Source organism: Phacochoerus africanus, chromosome 14, assembly GCF_016906955.1.
Source record: "Phacochoerus africanus isolate WHEZ1 chromosome 14, ROS_Pafr_v1, whole genome shotgun sequence".
Taxonomy (NCBI): domain Eukaryota; kingdom Metazoa; phylum Chordata; class Mammalia; order Artiodactyla; family Suidae; genus Phacochoerus; species Phacochoerus africanus.
Genome location: NC_062557.1, coordinates 31,148,680 through 31,166,193, shown reverse-complemented (window position 1 = coordinate 31,166,193; position 17,514 = coordinate 31,148,680). Strand labels below are relative to the sequence as shown.

The 17,514-nt window shown below is 34.3% G+C and overlaps 1 protein-coding gene across 2 annotated transcripts in view; it reads right to left on the bottom strand.

The window, feature by feature from the left end:
• STXBP4 (syntaxin binding protein 4) overlaps window positions 1-17,514 on the bottom strand; it is a 191,474-nt gene that overhangs the window by 110,139 nt on the left and 63,821 nt on the right. For both annotated transcript variants that reach the window (XM_047759350.1, XM_047759351.1), the window contains exon 12: window positions 1,883-1,972. In XM_047759350.1, coding sequence (XP_047615306.1) covers window positions 1,883-1,972 — 90 coding nt within the window. The remainder of the gene's footprint in view (window positions 1-1,882; window positions 1,973-17,514) is intronic.

The window sequence follows — 17,514 nt, the reverse complement described above, 5'->3', positions numbered from 1 at the left end:
CAACCTTTTCTACAGCTAAACAAGTGGTTCTCAGCCAATAGATAGGTTTTCAGGGAGAGGAAATTATCAAAGATAGAATACATTTTACCTGTGATTTCAGGTTTTGTCATATTAGGATATGTTCGGTTACATTTCATAAATTTTAAATGTGAATACTGATTTACTGAATAGCTTCTCAGGACAGCTTTGTTTAAATGTTAAATGGATATAGTTTTAAATTAAAATTCTAATAACTGCTACTGATATTTCAACAAAAACTTGAAATACATCACTAAATTTAACAGTGATAAATATTAAGGAAATGAAAAAGAACCGAATCTCAGAAAGTTCTGGTGAGCCATGATTTAATGATTTATGCACAGTAAATTATATAAAAATGCTATCTTACCAATGTAACCAATATTATTGATGTTTTCAAAGAGAATATGAAGAATTTATATTTAAATTTATTTTTATGAATTTATTTTTAAAACAAAATTTGTATTTTTCATCTCGACTCAATTGTCATACAAAAATTGTGGAAAGACTGGTTTCAAAGATGCAAAAAGAAGCATATAAAATATTTCCTTTAGTAATAAAATGCTTATATATATTTGGAGGGAACATAAATTGGTAATATCTTTTCAAAGGAAATTTAGTAAGATATAAAATTTTATATGTTCATATCCTTTGATAAAGCAATTCTGCTTTCAGAAACTTATTCAATTCATACTTTTACAATTGGGCAATTGCCCAAACATATTTATAATGAAATTGTTTTTAATACTGGAAAACTGGAAATAGCCAAATATCCATCAATAAGGAACTGACTAAGTAACCTAGAACTGAACCTTTTGTTGATAGAAGTGTTAAAAAGAATTAGGTAGATAAGTATATTAACCTGAAAAGTAGCCCAAGCTATAATGTTAACAAAGAGAAAAAAAAGAAAGCAAGTTGCAAAAAAAGTGTGTAATTAATGAAGTAATTTTGTCAAAGTTAAAATATATATGTATACACATGTATTTAAACATATGGTTGGCTACATAGACCAAATCTCTTAAAGGGTAAACAAGCTATGTTAAATGATGGCTTCCTCTAGGGGTCAGAATTTAAAAACTGAGGTAGCAAGGAAATTCTTTTTTTCGTGTAAAGGTTTGGCTTTAATAATAATTAAACAAATAACAGAATTATACTTACTTAAGAAAATAATTTAAAATAGTTTTAAAATATATTCCTATGGTTAACTAATGGTAAACCAAGTAGTTATGTTGTTTTTCTTGAAGATCTGAAATATATAATGGCTTTCTACAAAAATTAGGATATATTATAAATAATACTCTAGTAAATATGAAATAAAATATATAAAGAGAACTGAAATCTTAAAGTATATTTGGGATATACTGTGTGTTTTTATTTCCCTTAAATCATATTGCCTTAATTCCAAACTATGCTGACAAAAGAAGATGTCCCTGAAGCATGCCCATGAACAGGGAGAAAATGTATTTTTCCAATGAACATCTGAGGATCCAAAATTCTCATGGTTTGCTTTGTTGGCTCCTCATCTAATCTGTGTTGGCACCCCATTCTTACCATCAGTGTGAGAAAAAAAAAAGGTTGAGAAGTAGTCAGATCAGAAGGTATGACTAAAAACCACTGATCACATTGACACTTAGAAATTATGATATATAAATAATAAGTGTGTAGAACTGAAAAATTAATTCTCTAAAGGTCAGCTGAAGAAATAAATATCAAATCACTTGATGTTAATACTCAATACTAAGCTTTTTTATATTAATCTTCTTAAAATATAAAACTAAGCCCTAATACTCCAGAATTCAACAAAAGGTAATTTTCTCTTTTCTTTTTTGTAAAGAAAATATAAGGAAGCTAATTTGGATATTACCTTAAGTATATTTACTTCTTCCAAGGCATCATTTCTTTCATGTTTAAGTCTTTCCATTTCATCTGCTTCTAAGGAATCACAGGGAGGAAGCTGTCAATATTAAAATACAAGAGAAAAGTTATATATTAGATACTAATTATGAGAACTAACATAAAAATACTTTTGATGCGTCTTAGAATTTTGCGTTCCAATAAGAAGATTGTTTTTAACTTTGGAATCCTTTCATTAGATAAAAGAGAACATTAAAATATTCTCAGATAGGAAGTTCCCATTGGGCTCAGCAGGTTAAGAACACAACTAGAATCCATGAGGATGAGGGTTTGATCACTGGTTATGCTCAGTGCCTTAAAGGATCTGCCACTGCTGTGAGCTGCAATGTAGGTCACAGACACAGCTTGGATCTGGTGCTGCAGTGGCTGTAGTGCAGGTTGGCAGCTGCAGCTCTCATTTGGCCCCTAGTCCAGGAACTTCCATATGCCACAGGTGTGGCCCTAAAAAAAATTAATTAATAATAAAATTAAATTATCTGGGATAACTTAATTCTTTAAAATTTAACCTTGTATTTTTGTTACTTACAACAAAATTTAGATGATTATAAGGTACATATACTCTGTTGTCATCTTTATGATTTTTATTTTAACAATATAATTTTCCTTAAAAGTCCAAATACCAAGGCTGTGTTTAGAAGTATATGTGTTTGTAACATATATATGAATGTATGTATGTATATATATATATACACAAACGTGTGTGTGCACACACAATGGAATATTAATCAGTAACAAAAACGAATGGAATGCAGTATGGATGGACTTAGAGTCTCTATCATGCTTAGTGAAATAAGTCAAATAGAAGACAAACACCGTATGATATCACTTATACGTAGAATCAAAAAAATAATACAAATGAATCTACATGTAAAAGAGAAACAGACTCACAGACATAGAAAACAAACTTATGGTTACCAAAGGGGAGAGGAAAGGGGGAGGGACAAATTAGGGGTATGGGATTAACCAATACAAACTACTATATATAAAATAGGTAGGCAACAAGGATATACCGTATAGTACAGGGAATTATACTCAGATTCTCTTAATAAACTACTATGGAATATAATCTGGAAAAATACTTAATTACTATGTTGCACACCTGACATTAACACAGTACTATAATTCAACTATACTTCACTTTAAAAAAGACTATGAGTTAGCAACAAAAACACTCCCTAAAGTCATCCACTCTATAGTATTTAATGCTAACAAAATACTGGACATTATCAACCAAGATAGTTCACATCAACCCATTAATTTATTACACTCATTGATTAGGTGTCTTGTTTTAACTAAAAAAAAATGTAATGTCACAGCCAAAATGGTTTAAAAAGATTGCTGCACAGAAACTATGCCTTGAAGATAATATTAATAATTCATGAACAAGTGAATGGCAACAACCAAAAAGAGATGACAATAGCAGAGATGACAATTTCTCTTACTTCTAGCTTGATCTCTGACAGTTAATTACAAGGTAAAACATAATAGCAATCTTATCAGAGATAAAAATCCAAGTCTAATTATACCCATCTTCTATGTGGAAGTTAGAACTAAAAATAGAAAAAATATAATTTAAAGGACTGAGCAGAGAAAGTAATTGTTATATGAGTATAACTTTAAAGCTGGACCCTTCAGAATAAGAGGTGAATGCAGAGTAGGAAAAGAGAATACAAATAGTTAATGATATCAAAAATTTATTGAGAAGTTTGTGCAGTTATATTGTTATGGACTATGTATATTCAATACCAAATGCTTACTATAATCTTGTCTTCATTGTACAGATAAGGGACTGGGCTCAAAATGTTAGTAATGTCTAATGTATCACAGCTAACAAATCGCCATTCCAAGATTCCCATAGAGTCTGTGATTTTTATTAACTGTTTAACAAAAAATCATGGTGAAATGGGTATGACAAACACATATCTGCTTTCCAAATCCTAGAATAACAGAAGTAGGCGTCATTCCTACTTAAGTTTTGGCCAAAATATTTTTCCTAAACATTATTAATTCCTTTTTATCCTGACATCTACTTTTGCCTATCTATGGCCATTGCCCATACCATAGTCTTCATCTCTCTATTATTCTATTTCATAATTACTTAAAACACACTCATAGAATTCATTCTTATACTGTTTTTGATAAGTTCTGAAGACATGTTCAAATGTAACAATATTTTCCAAAGTGTGTTCCAAAGGATATTAATCTGTTCTGTACAAAAGCAAAACCGGGTGGTGGTGATAGTGATAGTGATCCAGTAAGTTAGAGAAACGTAGGATTTAGAAAAAGTTAACCTTCTTTCCCACAGGGCTTCCAATAACCTTGATATGGTAATAAGCATTGTGAACATCCAAAAGGTAACATAATGACTTGTTTTCCTCAAGTTTTCTGACCATCTATGCCTCCCTCACTCTTTGATTTATTTATCTTGTAACATCTCACGGGACTAATGTCTGCAAAGCACATTCTGGGAAACACTGCTACCCAACATTCAGTTGGGCTTATTCTACCTTGTTATATTAAGAAATAAAAATAAACAATTCAACAGCTGAAATAAGAATCTAGATAACAGAGATATAATAATTTACTAAGATAAATTATGGATTGGGATTTTAGGGATGTAGTAGTAAACTTCTGAGTTTATTTTTTTTCTTTTTTTTTTATTTTCCCACTGTACAGCAAGGGGGTCAGGTTATCCTTACATGTATACATTACAATTACATTTTCCCCCCAGCCTTTCTTCTGTTGCAACATGAGTATCTAGACAAAGTTCTCAATGCTATTCAGCAGGATCTCCTTGTAAATCTATTCTAAATTGTGTCTTATAAGCCCAAGCTCCCGATCCCTCCCACTCCCTCCCCCTCCCATCAGGCAGCCACGGTAAATCATGCACAAAAGAACCCATGGTACTATTTGGGAGGCAAAACACTACAGTGGACAGTCACAGAACAAATCACGACTTAAATTTTTTTTTTATAATTCTATTGCTATTTTAGGGCTAAGCAGCAAAAACTTACAGCCAGACAACTGGCCATAGACATTACTTGAAAATTCTTTGAGAAGCCTTTTTGTGGCCAAGTGATTTTCTAAATATGCTTCAACTAAGCAAGTAGCAAATGAAATAAATTGTTGCTGTTTAATATCAGTGATTCCAGAAAGATACCAGTTTTCTAATTTACTTCTAGCAGTTGGATTTTATCCTCCTTACCTTCTCACATCCCTTTCCTGCCTGGCTGCCATGATACCATTTTCCACCCTCAGGCCCCCTGACCTCTGCAATACCTGGTAAATAACATCATAAATCATTTCCACTCTGCCTTCTGAAGTCTCCTATGGTGATACCAAGAGATACTGCAGAAAGTCGCTGCACTGAGCTGACTGGGTCTGACCTCAACTCTCCTTTCACTGTTGCTCCACCATCATACCTTTTAAGTTATCTGACCTGGGCCAATTTTGAATAGTCGCTATTCCACTGGCTGCATCTCCAACCTCAATTCATCTTAAACAGAACAAAACAACTTTCTCTTCCCTAGGTTTTTGATATTGCAGTGTCTCATCTACCTTGGAATATTTAGGCTGTTTCTAATGACTTAATTTAATTTCTACTATTTAAATGGGTAAGCAGAAGTTCCCCAAAGTTTATCCCTTTCCAACACCTTCTCTACAAGCTCTCTCTGAGTGATAACATTCACTGCCATGCTACCATAACTATCACCCTCCAGATAATTCCCAAATCCCTTTCCTGGTACCCAGTTCCTTATTTCCAATTGCCCCCCCCCTTTTCTGTCTTTTCTAGGGCTGCACCCACGGCATATGAGGGTTCCGAGGCTAGGGGTCTAATCAGAGCTGTAGCCAGCAGCCTATGCCACAGTCACAGCAACTTGGGATCCAAGCTGCGTCTGCGACCTATACCACAGCTCACGGCGACACCGGATCCTTAACCCACTGAACAAGGCCAGGGATCGAACCCGCAACCTCATGGTTCCTAAGCCACGATGGGAACTCCCCAATTGCCTTTTGGTTATTTATACCTGTCAGCATCTTGAACTTACTCTTTCTAGAACACAACCCATCATCTTCACTAGCTTTCTCTTCTTATTCCCTCTTTCTAATAACAGTACCAACATGCCATTAATCATCCAAATAAAAACTTCGGAGTTATCTTTAATTCATTCTCCCTTGGTTCTTACACAGAAATGCAAACCTCACTGATGACGCTCTTGCTGTTTAGGTAAATACCTTGGATCTGTCTCTCCATTCTTTTATATACTCACCTTCACCATAGTTTAGCTGTTATTATTCCATATTTGGATTCTTTCCTTTGTCCTTTGTCTAGATTACCAACCACCAGATTAATCCCTTCCAATATAACCAATACTACTATAAATTTACTATTTCTAAAACATCACATTGTTCATGTCACAATTCCCACTTAAATACAAATACAAATGTCTAATATTTACTCTTCCAGACCTAACTTCCTTCACTGACCTGCATGTACCCAATTATCTTTTTAAAAAGTAGATTACTCTCTGGCTACTATCCCATTATATACATTTTTTTTTCATGCTAATATGCTTATCAAGCTCCAGTCACCTCTTTGAGCAAATAAAATCATATTTATCATTCAAAACTCACTCAAATGCCAACTCTGTTTTGAATCTTCTCTGAATGTTCTAAGCTCTATTACTACTTTGGCCTTATCACAATGCATTTTTAAACTTTAATTATTTACATATGTGAATATCCTTATACTATACCCTAAATTCTTTAAGGGACAGCCTCGACTGTTTTATTTATCTAAATAACATGTGCTGGAGCACCTAACATAATGCCACACACACTATAGTTGTTCAATATACAGTTAATATTTTACAGATGAGTATATAGTGAAGTTGGCTATAAAGTATTTACTGCTACACATAGTGAGAAATACAATTTATATCACAACCCAACATTACTCACTTTTATCATATACGGTTCACACTGATATTTTCCATTCTATTCTATTTCACTTGTTAAAATACAGTCCACTTAATTGATTTAGCAAGAACCCTAATTGCGAAAATTCAACATTGAGACATTTATAGTGTTCTCTCTGTGATTTTTAAGATCCATTTATGACATTTGATTAGTGTGATAAATCTATCATACTAACATCAACTATAGTCTGCTGATGCTAAGTTTAGAGTACTTCTAAATGTAGGCTTCAACCTTGCCTTTTTTGAGAATAATCTTGTGCCAGCAGCAGGTGTAGCACTATGTGAATTTTTTAATATAGCAATGATGATTAGAAACACAGCCGGATAATTATATTTTTGGTTCTAAATGTCATATTACACCAACCAAAAGTTTTTCATCAACCAAACAAAAATAGGACTGACTCACAAACTCTTCCTTTAAAAAAGATAACATCTCAAGAAATATTATGAGTCAAACAAAATGATTAGCAAATGAAGCTAGTTACAAAGGAGTACACATTGCATGATCCTATTTATTATAAAGAGCAAGAATAGGCAAAAGTAAGCTATGCTGATATGAGTCAGAATAGTGGCTGCACTGTATAAGTGGGAGTGGTGGCAGGCTGGGAAGTTGGCAGGAAGGAGCCTTTTGAGTGGTGATTACACGAGATACTAATATAAATTCATGCAATTGTACACTTCAGATTTTTGTACTTTATGTCCATTATGCTTCAGTAAAAATTTTATTTTTAAAAGATAAATTAAGGAAAATACAAGTCAAAAAAGGGAAACATATGAGTATAAAACAAGAATCCTTAACAGATGGATTATAAAATCTGCCTGTTGTTTAAGATGAGATGGTTGAGGGGGTGATCAGAGTGTAATTTCCCCACCTTCACAGTCTGTCAGTATCCTGATCTCAGATCAGTGGACATACTACTTTAGATGAGCACTATAATGTTATTTAAACTCAAAAAAATTGGGTATTATACTGTAAAATATTTTTAACTTGTTTCTGGTGAGCTGCTTGACAAGTAGTGATTTTTAGAGTATTTTTCAAACTGTGCTGCATGATTCATTAGTAAATTATAAGACCAAATATTTAATTAAATAGAACTAAATATTAAATATATGATGATGTAGACAACATATGTAATGTTTTGAGACATTTGTTGCAGTTATGTATGTGAGTATGATGAAGTAAAACATATGCTTTTTATGGATTTGTGGATTCAGGTGAAAAAAAAAAAAGCCAACATTTTATGGGGATTTTTCTGTGTGCTGACAAGCAGAAATACAACAAAAGAATTCTTGTAAACTGATATAATGCCTCTTGCACAATATATGATATGAAGCCACAAACAGGAAATTATTGGCATGTAGACCTTGCATGATTACCACTGTCACTCTGCTTTTGCTATCAAAATGCCACAGATTGAATACATTCTTATCTGCCATAAAATAATATTGGTACAAAAGAAGTAAATTACTAATTTAGAGCATGAGTATTTCTTTACAGCTGCTAAGAAAACTTTGCTTGCTCATACAAAGTACTCTAAATTCCTTTTGATGTTGTAGGCCACCCAATGACTTGCTTTTCCTCATCAAATATGGGTATGGTAGCTTTTAAAACTGGTTGGCAATTAGATAACAATACTCTCCTGTCAACATTAGATAGATAAATACATAAAAACTGAATCAGTGGAAGGAAAACCATGCTCTCACAGCGTGAGTTTTCCTACTCCAAAAGCTACAGACTTAGTTCTGCTAGATCAGTGCCTCAATTCTGGGAGAACCAGGAGAGCTCCAAACAACTAGGTCTTTGGGAACTTTCATTGCTGGTGGGAATGCAAATTAGTACAGCCATTTTCAAAGACAGTTTGGAAGTTTCTTTCAAAATTAAACAACCTCTTACCATATAGTCCAGCAACTGAGTTATTGGTATTTATCCAAAGAGTTGAAAATTTATGTCCACACAAAAACTTGCACATGGACATTTATAGCAGTTTTATTCATAATTACCAAAACATGAAGCAACCAAGATGTTCTTCAGTAGGTAAATGGATAAACATCCAGATAATGATATTAATCTGTGCTAAAAAGAAATGAAAAGACATAGAGAAACCAAGCCAATCTAAAAAGGCTACATACCGTATGATGGCTAGGAATATGACATTCTGGAAAGGGCCAAACTATGGAGACAATAAAAGGATCAGTGGTTGCCATGGGTGGGGAGTGAGGTTACAGAGAGGTCCCAGGCAGTGTACGGAGAATTTTTTGCATAATAATACTCTATATGATACCATATTTATTGATGCATGTTATTATACATTTGTCCAAACCCCAAAGAAGGCATAACACCAAGAGTGAACCATAATGTAAACTATGAACTTTGGGTGATGATGATGTGTCAGTGTAGGTTCATCAATTCTAACAATCCTCCAGTGGAGGAAATTTCTGCACTTTCCTCTTAATTTTGCTATGAACTTGAAACGGCTCTAAAAAAAAAATTAAAGCCTTACAAAAAATTCACTAGTTATTATAATGGCAAATAAAGTATATGGTAGCTAGAAGTAAATCTAACAAAAGATCAATAAGGTTTGTATTAGGAAAAAAAATACATAAAATGTATTTTATGTCATTCAAAAGATATAAATTCAGTGCATGTGCATTCAGAAGACCATAGAGATAGCTGTTTTGCCTATATTATGGAAACAAAACTGTTTGGCCTAATTTATGGAAACAAAACCCAAAAGCCAAACAAAATGAGGAGACAGAGGAATATGACTCAAATGAAAGAACAAAATGAAACCCCAGATAAAAACCTTAATGAAATGGAGATAAGTATTTTACCTGATAAAGAGTTCAAGGAAATGGCCACAAGTAAGGATACTTACCAAACTCAGGAGAAGAATGGAGGAACACAGTAAGAACCTCAACAAAGACTTAGAAAATATAAGAACCAATCAGAGCTGAAGAAAACAATAAAGGGAATATAGCAGAGACAATGTCAGATTAGATGATACTGAAGAACAGATAAGTAACCTGGAAGACAGAATAGTGGAAAACACCCAATCTAAATGTCAAAAATAAGAAAAAAAAATGAAGAGAGTTTAAGAGATCTTGAGGGCAACATCAAGAGTACCACATTTACATTATAGGGGTCTCAGAAGAAGAAAAGAGAAATCCAAAGACTTATGTGAAGAAATAAAAGCTTCTTTAAGATAAAAAAATGAAATAAATGCTTTTCCAACCAGGAAAAGAAAACAGACATCCAGGTACAGGAAGCACAATATCCTAAACAAGATAAACCCAAAGAGACTCTTACCAAGATATATTATAATTTAAATGGCAAAAGTTAAACAGGCAGCAGGAGAAAAATAACTAATTGCATACAAGGGGAACCCCATGAGACAATTAACTGATTTTTTTCAATAGAAAATTTACAGGCCAGAGGGAGCAGCATAATATATTTAAAGTGCTGAGAGAAGAAACAAAACAAAACAAAACAAAAACCATATAACCTAGAATACCCTATTTGCCAAAGTTATCATTTAGAATTGAAAGAGAGATAAAGAGTTTCCCAGACAAACATAAAGAAGTTCACTGCCATTAAATCAGCCTGACAAGAAATTTTAAGGGTATGCTTTAAGTAGAAAAGAAAAAGTCACAACTAGAAATAAGACAAACTTAGAAGGAAAAATTCCCACTGGTAAAGGCAAATATATAGTAAAGGATCAGCCACTTAAAAACTGGTATGAAGGTTAAAAGACAAAAGCAGTAAAATCAACTATAGCTACAGTAATTAGTTAAGGGATTCAGAAAATAATAAGGTGTAAAACATAACATCAAAAATGTTAAAACGAGAGGGCAGGGAGAGTAAAAATGTAGTACTTTTAGAATGCCTTCAAATTTAAGTGACTATCAGCTTAAAATAGATGGCTATACATACAGTTGATATCTAAAAACTTCATAGTAACCACAAATCAAAAACCTTCAACGGATACACAAAAAATACACTATAGTAATGAAAGTATGGTACCAGCACAAAAACAGAGACATAGATCACTGGAACAGAATCAAGAGCCCAGAAATAAACCCACATAGTCAATTAATCTACAGCATTAAGAGACAAGAATATATAATGGGGAAATGACAGTCTCTTTGATAAATGATGTTCAGAAAATTGGACAGTTATACGCAAAATGATAAACTGGACTTTATTACATCATATATAAAAAGAAACACAAAGTGAATTTAAGACTATGAAACTCCTAGAAGAAAACAATGGCAGTGTGATCTCCAACATCAGCCTTAGAATATTTTTGGGGGTGTTTCCTCAAGCAAGGGCAACAAAAGCAAAAATTAAAAAAATGGAGAACAGACATGTGGTTGCCAAGGCGGGGGGAGGGAAGAAGTGGGATGGACTGGGAGTTTGGGGCTAGTAGATACAAACTATTTTATTTGGAGTGGATAGGCAATGAGATCCTGCTGTGTAGCACAGGGAACTATATCTAGTCACTTGTGATGGAACATGATGGAGGATAATGTGAGAAAAAGAATGTATGTATATATAATAACTATAATATAGTAACTATAATAGAAACATAAAAATCTTAAACAAATAAAAAAATGAGACTACATCAAACTAAAAAGCTTTTGCAGAGCAAATGAAACCACCAGCAAAACAAAAAGGCAACTTACGGAATGAGAGAAGTGATTTGCAAATGATATATTCAATAAGGGGTTGATATCCAAAATATAAAAAGAACTCATAGAACTCATTATCAAAGAACAAAAAGCCCAAGTGAAAATGGGCAAGAGCAGACATCCTTGTCTTATTCCTAATCTCAGCGGGAATTCTTTCAGCTTTTCACCACTGAGAATGATATTAGCTGTAGTTTGTCATATATGGCCTTTATTATGTCGAGGTAGGTTCCCTCTATGCCCACTTTCTGAAGAGTTTTTACCAGAAATGGTTGTTGGATTTTGTCAAAAGCTTTTTCTGTATCTATTGAGAAGATCACATGGTTTTTATTCTTCAGTTTGTTAATGTGATATATCACACTGATTAAAGATATTGAAGAATCCTTGCATCCTTGGGATAAATCCCACTTGATCATGTATTGTTGGAGGTGGTTTGCTAGTATTTTGTTGAGGATTTTTGCATCTATGTTTATCAGTGATATTGGACTATAATTTTCTTTTTTTGTGATATCTTTGCCTGGTTTTGGTATCAGGGTGATGGTGGCCTCATAGAATGAGTTTGGGAGTGTTCCTTCCGCTGCGATTTTTTGGAATAGTTTCAGAAGGACAGGTGTTAGCTCATCTCTAAATGTTTGACAGAATTCACCTGTGAAGCCATCTGGTCCTGGACTTTTGTTTGTTGGAAGTTTTTTAATCACAGTTTCAATTTCAGTACTTGTGATTGGTCCATCCATCTTTTCTATTTCATCTTCGAAGTCCTAGTTTGGGAAGTCCTAGCCATGGCAATCAGAGAATAAAAAGAAATAAAAGGAATCCAAACTGGAAAGGAAGAAGTAAAACTATCACTGTTTGCAGATGACATGATACTATACCTAGAAAATCCTAAAGACACTGCAAGAAAACTATTAGAGCTCATCAATGAATTTGGCAAAGTTGTAGAATACACGTAAATCAACTGCATTTCTATATACTAACAACGAATGATTGGAAATAGATATTAGGGAAACAATCCCATTTACCATTGCATCAAAAAGAATAAAATACTTAGGAGTAGACCTACCTAAAGAGACAAAAGACCTGTACCCTGAAAACTATAAGACACTGGTGAAAGAAATAAAATATGACACAAACAGATGTAAAGACATACTATGCCTTTAATATGATCAAAATGACCATACTACCCAAGGCAATCTACAAACTCAATGAAATTCCTATCAAGGACATTTTTCATAGATCTAGAACAAAATATTTTAAAGTTTGTTTGGAAGCACAAAAGACCCAGATTAGCCAAAGCCATCCTGAGAAAGAAAAATGGAGCTGGAGGAATCAGGCTCCCTGACTTCAGACTATACTACAAAGCTACAGTCATCAAAACCATATGGTACTGGCACAAAGACAGAACTATAGATCAGTGGAACAGGATAGAAAGCCAAGAATTAAATCCACGCACCTACCATCAACCTATCTATGATAAAGGAGGCAAGAAAATACAATAGAAAAAAAACAGGCTGTTCAATAACTGGTGCTGAGAAAACTGGATAACTACATGTAAAAGAATGAAATTAGAACATTTCCTAACACCATACACAAAAATAAACTCAAAATGGATTAAAGACCTAAATATCAGAAAAGATACTATAAAACTCTTAGAGGAAAACACAGGCCAAAGACTGACCAACTAAACCACAGCAAAATCTTCTCAGATCCACCTCTTAGAGTAATGACAAGATAAACAAAAATAAACAAATGGGATGTAATTAAATTTAAAGCACAGCAGAGGAAACCCTATACAAAGTGAAAAGACAACCCATAGAATGGGAGAAAATATTTGCAAATGAAGAGACTGACAAGGGATTAATCTCTAAAATTTATAAACACCTTTTGTAGCTCAATACCAAAAAAACAAACCCTATCAAAAAATGGGCAGAAGATCTAAACAGAAAATTTTCCAAAGAAGACATATAGATGGCCAAAAAACACATGAAAAGATGTTCAACGTCACTCATTATTAGAGAAAAGCAAATCAAAACTACTATGAGGTACCACCTTACACTGGCCAGAATGCTCATAATCAAAAGTCTACAAAGAGTAATTTGGAAAGGGTGTGGAGAAAAGAGAACCCTATTACACTATTGGTAGGAATGCTAATTGGTGCAACCACTGGAGAAAACAGTATGGAGATTTCTCAGGAAACTAAAAATAGAATTACCATTTGAACCAGCAACCCCACTCCTGGGCATCTACCCAGAGAAAACCATGACTCAAAAAATACATGTACTCCAATGTTCACTGCAGCACTATATACAATAGTCAAGATATGGAAACAACCTAAATGTCCATTGACAGTGGAGTGGATAAAGATGTGGTACATATAGACAAAGGAATATTATTCAGCCATTAAAAGGAAAGAAATAACGGCATTTGCAGGAACATGGATGGACATAGAAATTGTCACGTTAAGTGACTTTAGTCAGACAGTGAGACACCAACATCATATGCTATCACTTACATGTGGAATCTAAAAAAAGGACACAATGAACTTCTTTGCAGAACAGATACTGACTCACAGACTTTAAAAAACTTATGGTTTCCAAAGGAGACAGGTTGGGGGTTAAGGGGATGGGCTGGAGGTTTGGGATGGAAATGCTATACAATTGGGTTGTGATGACTGTTGTACAAATATAAATGTAATAAAATTCATTGATAAAAAAAGGGAAGAGGGGAGTTCTGGTCATGACTCAGTGGTTAACAAATCTGACTAGGAACCATGAAGTTGCAGGTTCAATCCCTGACCTCGCTCAGTGGGTTAAGGATCCGGCATTGCCGTGAGCTGTGGTGTAGGTTGCAGACGCGGCTCGGATCCCGCATTGCTGTGGCTATGGTGTAGACTGGTGGCTACAGCTCCAATTGGACCCCTAGCCTGGGAACCTCCATATGCCACAGGGGCGCCCCAAGAAATGGTAAAAAGACAAAAAAAAAATGGAAGAGGATCTGAATAGATATTTTCCAAAGAATATATACAGAGGGCCAATAGGACCATGGAAAGGTGTTCAATATCACTAAACATTAGGGAAATGCATATGAAAACTATAATGAGATACCACTTCACATCTATCACAATGGTTATTATCAAAAAGACAACAAACAACAAGCGTTGGGGAGGATGTGGAGAAAAGGAACCCTCAAGCACTGCTGATTGCAGCCATTTGGAAAACAGTATGGAGGTTCCTCAAAAAACTAAAAAGAAAACTACCATAAGATCATCAACTCCACTTATGGGTATTCATCTGAAGAAAAATAAAACACTAATTCAAAAAGATAGATGTACCCCTATTTTGTCGCAGCAACATTTACAACAGCCAAGACATAGAAGAAACTGAAATGTCCATCGATAGAGGAATAAATAAAGATGTGGCATGTGTATATATACATATATAATACTCCTTAGCCATAAAAAAGAACGAATCTTTCCATTTGTCATAACATGGATAGACTTGAAGGATATTATGCTAAGTGAAATAACTCAGAAAAAAACAAATACCATATGATCTTATTTACATGTGGAACCTAAGAAATAAGACAAAGTGAACAAAACAACAAAAACAGATTCACAGATGCATAGAACAAGCAAGTGGTTGTTAGAGGGGAGGTAGGCGGAGGTGGATGAAAAATAGGTGAAGGAGATTAAGAGGTACAAACTTCTAGCTATAAAATAAATAAGTCATAAGGATGTAATGAATATATAGGGAACATAGTCAATAATATTGTTAACAACCCTGGATGGTAATAGATGGTAAGTGGTTTTATTTTGATCATTTCATAATACATAAAAATATCATTCTCTGTTGTACACCTGAAACTAATACCTTAACTGTACCTTAACTATAACTTGAAACACTTTATTTACATAATTGAAAACCAAACCAAACCACCAACCAAAAGAAAGGTGGTATAGCTACACAATTAGCCAAGTTAATTGTAAAGCAAGAAATATTCTCTTGGCTTGGTTTTTTGTTTTTTTTTGTTTTTTGTTTTTGTCTTTTTGCCATTTCTTGGGCCGCTCCCGCGGCATATGGAGGTTCCCAGGCCAGGGGTCTAATCGGAGCTATAGCTGCCGGCCTATGCCAGAGCCACAGCAATGCAGGATCCGAGCCGCGTCTGCAACCTACACCACAGCTCACGGCAACGCTGGATCCTTAACCCACTGAGCAAGGGCAGGGATCGAACCCGCAACCTCATGGTTCCCAGTCGGATTCATTAACCACTGCATCACAACGGGAACTCCTGGGTCTTTTTTTTTTTTTTTTTTTTTTTTTGGGCTATATCCTGTGGCATGTGGAAGTTCCCCAGCCAGGGAATCAAACCTGAGCCACAGCAGCGACCCAAGTCTCTGCAGTGACACCACTGGATCCTTAACCCATTATGCTACAGGAGAACTCCAAGGCAAGAAACATTCTAGAGATGAAGAGATTCAAAACCTGTCAGAATACAATAATACTAAAATTGTATACACCTTATAACACAGCCTTATGACATGTAAAGTAAAAATTAGCAGAACTAAATGGAAGAGATTTTAAAACATTTCTTTCTCTGCAACAGAGAATACAATAAAGAGGACCAAAAAATGGGTAAGGAAATAGAAAATATTTTTAAAAAGGAAGTAGAAAATTTGAACCAGAGTTCCTATTGTGGCTCCGTGGAAACAAATCTGACTGGAATCCGTGAGGATGCAGGTTTGATCCTTGGCTTTGCTCAGTGGGTTAAGGATCCTGTGTTACTGTGAGCTGTGGTGTAGGCTGCACACGTGGCTCGGATCCCATGTTGCTGTGGCTCTGGCATAGGCCAGCAGCTACAGCTCTGATTAGGCCCCTAGCCTGGGAATCTCCATATGCCGTGGGACTAGCCCTAGAAAAGGCAAAAAAAAAAAAAGGAAAGAAAATAAAAGAAAAAGAAAAAAGAAAATCTGAACCACATGATTAACAACCTTAGCCCAAATAACATATAGAGAGCACTGCATCCAACAAGTGCAGAATATACATGCTTTTCACAAGATGGGAAACATTTCATAAAATTGAATCTATGCTAGGTGTATGGTCAAAGGACCAATACCATATAGAATATGTTTTTAATCTTAGTAGAATTAAACTGGAAATTAGCAAAAGGGAACAAACTACATAACTAAAAAAAAAAAAAAACATTTAAAACAACTTAAAATAAGGCTCAAAGAAGCATGTACAATGGAAACATACACTGTTGAGTTACTATTAAAATATGGCCTAGAAAAACTAATGGGTGTGATTACTTTGTAAAAATTGTTCAGTATATCTATAAAATAAAAAGCAATATCATCAAAGATAAAGATTAAAAACCTAAAAAAATCCCATGTTAGTATCTGATAAATTCTAATATCTTGATAAAAGGAAAATTTTTATAGGAAGATGTACGTTAACAAAATTATTCAAGAAAAGGGCAAAAAATTGAATAGAACAACCATATAAGGCATTAAAATTAGTAGGAAATGGCTCCTCTCTTGAAAGATACAGGCACAAATCACTTGGCATATGAAACACTTCCAAATCTTCAAGGAACAGATACAGTTTCTATTATTTAAATGGTTTCAGGAGAACTGGAAGGGTATATAGCTGACCCGTGAATAATGCAAGGGGTAACGGACACCAAGCCTCCACTAAGTGGAAAAATCTGAGTATGACTTTACAGTAGGCCCTCCATATCCACAGTTTTGCACCCAAGGATTTAACCAAACTTAGGTCATGCAGTAAGTGCTACAGTACATGTTACTGAAAAAAATCCATGTATAAGTGGATACGTGTAGTTCAAACCTGTGTTGTTACAGGGTCAACTCTAAAATTATTCATTAAGATAATGCTAACTTCTTTTACAAAACTAAAAATGTAAA